Source organism: Hipposideros armiger, unplaced genomic scaffold (genome assembly GCF_001890085.2).
Source record: "Hipposideros armiger isolate ML-2016 unplaced genomic scaffold, ASM189008v1 scaffold_469, whole genome shotgun sequence".
NCBI classification, from domain to species: domain Eukaryota; kingdom Metazoa; phylum Chordata; class Mammalia; order Chiroptera; family Hipposideridae; genus Hipposideros; species Hipposideros armiger.
Window position 1 is genome coordinate 963732 of NW_017731819.1, and position 7342 is coordinate 971073.

General features: G+C 48.8%; 1 protein-coding gene across 1 annotated transcript in view; it reads right to left on the bottom strand.

Moving 5' to 3' along the window:
* Positions 1-1006: 1006 nt before the first annotated feature.
* DMRTB1 (DMRT like family B with proline rich C-terminal 1) overlaps positions 1007-7342 on the bottom strand; it is a 13514-nt gene continuing 7178 nt past the window's right edge. Inside the window, exons 4-6 of the mRNA XM_019666386.1 lie at positions 6122-6321; positions 2510-2747; positions 1007-1071 (exon numbers count right to left, since the gene is read on the bottom strand). Coding sequence (XP_019521931.1) covers positions 1007-1071; positions 2510-2747; positions 6122-6321 — 503 coding nt within the window. The remainder of the gene's footprint in view (positions 1072-2509; positions 2748-6121; positions 6322-7342) is intronic.

A 7342-nucleotide genomic window follows, 5' to 3' on the forward strand; every position in this document is an offset into this window, starting at 1 on the left:
CTTAAGAGGTATCCATTTCATAAAATAATAATATAAGTGAAAAATCTAACCTGGCCCAATCCTCTCACTTAACTGAGGTAAAGGGCGGGGGGGGGGGACATGCCTAAGCAAACACATAGTAGAGACAGGCGGACAGGCCCCAAACCCAGGCCCCAATTCCCCTACACAATGCTACATTCCACAAGGATTTAAAGAGAGAATAAACATTCCACAAGGATTTCCACTGCTCATTTTATTTCAACAGTAAACTGTTCCCAGAGAAGAAACGGCTGCGGTCATAGGTGCTTTGGAAGCACCATTTTATTCTCTGAGAACTACATCAGCGCTTACAAACAACCTCCTTTTTTAAGTTGGCAATTACTATAAAAACATCAAACAGTCAAACTTTAATAGATTTTTTTAAAAACTAGAAATAATACCTATAATAGCTTAAACTTTATGGAGGGGAGGTGAAGTAGCCCCAATAGTCACGATGCTTACTAGTAAAGCCCCTTGGAGAAGGGGTGAGGGGCAATGGCAGTGAGGTGGTGGGAGACAAGGCAGCAAGGAAGGACGCTGCTGTCAGTAACCTGGTCCTGGATGCTCACACTAGCCACCTGGATGTGCTAGAAGCTTCATGTGTGTGCTGAAATAGATGGTGCCTCCTGTCCTGCAGTGGGGCCTGAAGAAATCAAAGAACGCCTCTGGAGGCGAGTCTGATAAACAGTAGCACAACTCAGAGATTATTAAATTCATTCCTCAACATGAGCTTCCACCAGCCTCCCCAGTCCTCAGAGCCCTAATCCTCCCCTGATAATTTCATCCTCTGGTTTCCTGTTCAAGCCTACAGTATCTCAGGATTGAGAGAACTTTAAAAATTGCCCTCCTTCTTCTTATCTTAAGATGGGAATTAACTCTATCTTATGCCTATCACTATCCTCCCTCCCTACACATCACTCAACACAGATCAGAAAATCACTGCTGCCACGCCCCCAATGCCCCACTCTGCTAGCCCGAGGGCCTGGGCCTAATCGGACTGCTCCTGAGATAACGCCTGGTTGGGCTCATGCGGCATCTCGGCATCTTGGTCATCTGTGAAGGACAAAGAAGAGGGGCTGGATTTAGAAAGAGGAAAAATTACCTATTTTCAGGTGTAAATTTTCTACAAGGCACTCTCACCATTCCCAGTCCCTAGGGAGAATTAATTTGCCTTCAGTTTGCTAGGTGTCAGGTGGCTAAAATTCTAGTCTTCGCCACATAGTAACAGGCTCAAGTTCAAACTCCAGGTCTGCTTGTCAAAGGCTGGGTGTCATGAAGCAAGCTACCCCGAGCTCTGAACCTCAGGCTTCTCTTTCTGTCAAATGAGATGAAACCTACCTTGCCACATGAGGTCAAAAGTAAAGGAGAGCTAAATCTCATTAATGCCTTCATCATTTCAGATTTTGTTTAATCCTCAGAAGAACCTCATGAAGTAGGGACCATTAGTTCACTTTTTCAGATACTGAACCTGAGGCACTGTAGAATGAATTAACTTGCCCAAGGTCATACAGCTGGTGAGTGCTGGAGCCAGGACTTATACCCAGGCTGTCCGGCGCCAGCATGCTTCAAGCCACACTAGACCATCTCTCCAGCTAACAGATGTAGGTGTCTCAAACACAGCACGCGTGCAACAGGCCTCAGTTTCCTCTTCAGTAAAATGGGAATGGTATCACCAGACTAACCTAGCTCATAAGGTTTTTCTGACTGTCATTTTAAAGACTGTGTTGAGCTTGCCAACCCTTTCCAAATCATTTCTTTTTTTGAGGGGCCTCAGCAGAGGATTGAAAGGAAAAAAAAAAATCCTTGAACTTTTAAAGATGCAAAGCGTCCTTAAGAGAAAACCCAAAGCATTTCCACATCCAAAATTGCAGTTGACCCTCATAGTAACCCTGTGACAGGGCCTATTTTACAGATAAGAAGACTGAGGCCTAGAGAAGGGTGTGAGTGCCTGAGATCACCCAGTGCACCAGTGGCAGAGCTGCAAAGGACAGGGTCTCTGGCTCCTGGTCAGGTTCTCTCGAGTGGCCTGAGCTGAGGAATCATCCCTATCAGCCCCAAACTGGCTCCTGCGGCTGCTCCAGGCTCAGCATTTGTTGTGGCCCCAGCCAGAGAGGCCCCACCTAAGCAGAGAGGCCTGGCACCTCTGTTCTGAGCACACCATACACACTGTCCTCTACACATTTGCCCACAGGTGAGGGACTGGGAGCCTGAAAGAGAATTAGGTTGAAATCTGAGTTCTGCCATTTACATCTATGAGAACCTCTCGGGGTTCTATTGGTTTCCTCACCTGAGAATGGGGGCCCTCCTCCCTTGATGCTTATGGATGGTATTTAGGGGAGGGGGTAAGGAAAGAGCTTATCCCAGGGCCTAGCAGATTTTAATTCCTGTTCTGCGTTTCCCTTCTCTCCACATCCACTTCAGATTAGGTGCCCCACTTCATACAGAAAGTCTTCTGGCTCCCCTGGAAGCTGAAAGACTGGTGCTCACTTACCAGTGGTCTCCTTGTCCTCATCGGACATCATGGTCAGTGAAAATGATGACGGTGGTGTCAGTGGTGGAGGCGGCAGTGGTGGGAGGAAGTGAAGCGCAGAGAGGAAGCCTGGCGGGAGAAACGGGGGCTGCAGCGGCTGCAGCGGCTGCAGCAGGGGCGGCGGTGGTGGTGGCGGCGGCGGCGGCGGCAGCGGCAGCTGGTAGTAGTTTGGCTGGAAGTCTACCTCTGGCTCTGACATCTGCATGGCACACTCAGCAGAGAAGCCAGAGAGGGGAGAGGGTTAGCCAGGTGGGCTGATCAAACATGTCTCATTCCCTGGAATGGGAGGCCCCCCATGGGGTAGATTCACCTGTGTGGCCGAAACACCTGGGCACAGGGCACCTGGAACAGGGTGTTCAGCAAACACCTGCCAGATGATCGAAGGCAAGAGGAATACAGACACATCTCAGATAAGCCTGGGGAACAGCCACGCAGTCACACTCACTGAGCCCTTCTGTGGATGCTTAGATCCATTACCTCATTCCATCCTTAGAACCCTACAAGGGAGTTTCTTACCATCCTCACTGTAATGATGAAAAACAGCATCAGTGGGATGGAGCTACAGGCCCAGGGCCACCGAGCTGGCGAGTGGCTGAGGCAGAGCTGGATCTCAAGTCTGTCTGACTGTACTGCTCTGCACTGGGCAAGGGGTGAATGGATCCCAAACACCTGTGGTCCCATTTTCTGGAACATGTAATGACTTAAACTCAAAGGTCAGAGGGACTTCGGGAGCCCTACTCTAACATTACAGGAGAAGACTTGGGTGTACTGCAGCTGTCACTGAGTCAGGGAAGCTGGCTGACCTCAGAAAAGTGGCTTCAGCCATCACCCCTTCTGTGTTTCTGTTCCTTCTTCAGAAGATGGAAGCTAACCCACACCACAGGACCCCAAGGCTGGAAGGAAGGAATCTAGAGGGGCGATGACTACACAGCTCAGAACTTAACTGAGAAAGACACAAATGTAATACAAAAATTATAATGAATTTCAGATGTAGTTCCTATTACTGACTTCTCCATCCAGATACTTCACAGCAGTACTTCACAAGCTGCGTTCCGGAGAACCCTAATGTACTACAAGATATTTTTAAGTGCTCTTAAATGTGTTCTTTGTCAAGGGAGTTTGAGAAACCCCCCATACTGCCCCCACATTGGTGAGTCACGTGTGAGCATCTTAAAGCCTCAAGGTAGACTACAAAAATATCCTTAGATTAACCTAGCATTTCCCAACTTAATTTGACCACAAAGAAGGGGGAAAAGCCCACTTTTAAGTACCTACTCTGTGCCAGACCCTGTGCCAGGCACTTTACACGCATTACTCCTTATTTAATCTATCAACAGCCCTAGGAGATAGGCGTTCTTTCCCCCATCGAAGAACCTGAGTGAGGTCCTCAAATGTTAGGTGACTTCCCCAGACCATATGGCTAGTAAACAACGGAGATAGGACTGGACCCTAGGTCTGTCTGACTCCAGGCCTGTGCTCTTTTGTAGGAAGAGAACACAGAGGAGGCAAAAAAAAAAAAAAAAAAACCCAAAAACAAACAAACAAACAAAAACAGCAGGTGGGACAGGGACAAGGATAGAAGGTGGAAAATGTCTCTGGGGAGTATCTCCGAGACTGGGCAGGGGGCAGCAGGACAAGGATGAAAGCAATTCATAGGCTCCTGGGTTTGAAACAGCTTTACAAATAAATGCCGGTTCCTCTATCCAGACGTGAAGGGGGTGGGAGGGGAGATTATTAGTGTTTTAATTCCAAGCTGCTCAGCCAAGTTTCTCCCTGGATCACAGCTCCTGCCTGGGGCCTGTGATGGCAGCTCAGGCCCAGATAAACCAACTGAGATCACACTCTCAAACAAAGGCCGTCTGGCAGGCCTGTCAATCAGAGCCCGGCCCTGGACGCCAGGCTCCTGGCTTCTGTGTGAGCAGACGGTGGGTGCATGCTCCACTTGGCCAGGACCCCTCTCTTTGTGTGGAGGCTAGAGACGCTGTGCTCTTGCTGGGCTGCAATGGGGTGGCCAGCGCCCACAGCTTTCAGGCGGGGTAGGAGTGGTGATGAGAGTCACGTTTACTCTACCTCTGACAAAGAGACAGGCTTAGGGTAGCAGAACAGACCTGGGCTGCAGAGTCAGGATGACCCAGGTATACATCCTAGCTCTGCCACTGACTAGCTGTGCATGTTGAATACCAGTCCCTCACTTACCAGTTCTGTGACCTTGGACAAATACATAACTTCTCTGAGCCTTCTTCCTTTACTCTACAATGGGGTAATAACACGTACCTTGAAGACTCACACAAGGGTCAGTAGGCACCCTAGAAATGATCAAGACCAGGGTTTTCACGTTTTCCCCCCTTGAATCAATAGGAAATGATTTATAAATAAAATACACAATATCTAAAACAGACAGAAGAGATGCTGCTGAGGCTGAAGCAGGAGTGGGGAGATCCAGCATCCTGTGTGTCTGACTGCCTGGACGCAGCTGGAACCCCCATCATACTGGCTCCACACTCTGTGGCTAATGTCTCTCATTATGTAAATGTCAAGCTTTCATCTTTCTTCTTAATTGCTTTTCACATTAAACCAAATAAGCCTGCTCTCTCCTCACTCTTCACCACCTTCCACCCAAGGGAAATATCTATGTAACACCCAGGGTTAGGCTTTTAGCTCTGAGGGAGGGAGTAAAGGTAATGGTGGTCTACATTTCTATGAACTGGAACAACATTTCAGCCAACCTCTCTCTACCACAGGTCCAGCGTTTTGGGGCCAAAGTCAGGACTGGTCACCCAGGCCTTTCACTATCCTGCAATCCTCATGGCCCTCAGGGGTTGCCAAAAGGGAAGGGCTTTTAACCATCCTGGTTTGGAAGGAGCTGGTAACAAAGGCCACAAAACCTGGTCACCCCGACTCATACCTCACACCAAGGATGGCCTGCCTCTTACACACTCAGTATTCAAAACTCCAGGCTGAGAGAGCACAACAGTTAGTGACTGACCACAGATCTAATAAAAGGATTAAGTTTCATTCCGTCTTTCAACATATATTTCCTAAGGTGACAGGTGTTCGAGAGAAGGTTTCCATATTTTTCAGGAGTAAGCTTAAACACCAGTTTCTCTTGAAAGCCCTCTGCAGTCTCAAGTGGGCCATACCTTTGGGTGGGCATTTACATCTGCTTCTGGCTCTACCCTAAACTGTACGGCTCCAGGAAAGTGTTATTTCCTTTCTGGTTCCCAGCAAAATGAAGGGCCCTTCTAGCACCGGCACTCATGAGTCTAGGCTGGTGGTCACTCAGTCAGTGTTCCCAGGCTTATCCAAGATGAGTCTGTATTCCTTCCTGCCTGAGCTCCCAGAGCCTTTTAGCCCACAGCTCTGAAAAGCACATGCCACAGCCCAGGATGACCTACCTGCACATGACTGAACTTGTCTACACATGTGCACTCCCAGAGGCGCACACTGTACGAGGTCAATGGGCCTGGTACAGAGTGCGCACATCAACTGGCTTTCTGGGATTGAGGATATGTAAAAGCAGCAAGAGCAAATGGAATAAGGAGGAACCCAGAAAGAAGTCAGGATGGCACTCACCAAGCCTCCTCCATGATAGTGGTTATAGGACACATGCCGAAAGCCCCACTGCAGGGGGATCCCCGGGGATGCATCCTGGTAGCCCAGTGGGAACGGGTGATAGGAGTGCATGCTGGAGCAGCTGGGGTACAGCTTGAAAGGCTCTCTCTCCAGGTACTCAGACCCCACTGCATGATCCGAGTTGATGCTCAGAGGAAGCCCTGAAAAGGCATGCAATGAGTAAGTGTTAAAAACACAAAGAGCTAGGAAAAAGAGCATCACATTACTGTCCAACGACAGCAGTAAACACTCAGATCCATTTACAAAGAACTCCCACATCCATTATGCTTTTGACCCTCCCTGCTTTTTAAACCTTTCAACCATATTCCCTGCTCTTAGAAAAAGTCCTTGGCACAGCCATGAAGCCCCATGCGGGCTGGTTCCGGCCTCCACTCCAGCCTCCTCCAGTACTATAACCTAGCAATTTCTTCTTTCTCACCCACCTCAGCCTTTGCAATTGCTGTTCCCTGGGTTTGGAAGGCTTTCTCCCCTAAATCCACTTTGCCTGTTGAAGTCCTCAGTACTCAGCTGCTACTCTTCTTCCGTCACACCACAGCTAAACCATTAATTATTAGCGCTCTATACATTGATTTGTGTAACTCTTTGATCAGTAATGTCCCTCCCACAAGGACAAGATCCTTGAGGGCAAGGAATCTGACTCCCCCCCCCCCTTGTCACCACCTCATCACTGGCACATAACTAAGTGCTCAGTCTGTTTGCTGAGAGATGGAACAAAGAAAGGCACCGTGTCCATGGAAAGATATCCTCCTAGGATTGCTGTTTCAGGTCTGTCTTCCCCATCTAGTTCCCTAGGGACCTACATTTTCCTAGAATGTCCCATAAAGCAGAAATGGCCTTCAGAAGAGCACCCAGGCCAATCCTCTTAGCGTAAGAGGTAAGAGACTGCCACAGAAAGATGGAGCTTGCTTAAGGTGACAGAGTGAGCAGTCCCCAGCCTCCTGACTCAGACTTGTACTCTTTCTACCACAAGCCATAGGGAAAACCAATACATGTCTGCACTCAAAAGGCTGTTGTTTAAAAGCCTCAAATCTAGGGCTGGCCGAGTGGCGCGATGGTTAAGAACTGGCTTGAGACGCCAGAGGGCCCGGTTCGGATCCCACATATGAGGGCCAGTGACACTGCCCTCTACAGCTAAGATGCTGAACAACAGCTCAACCTGGA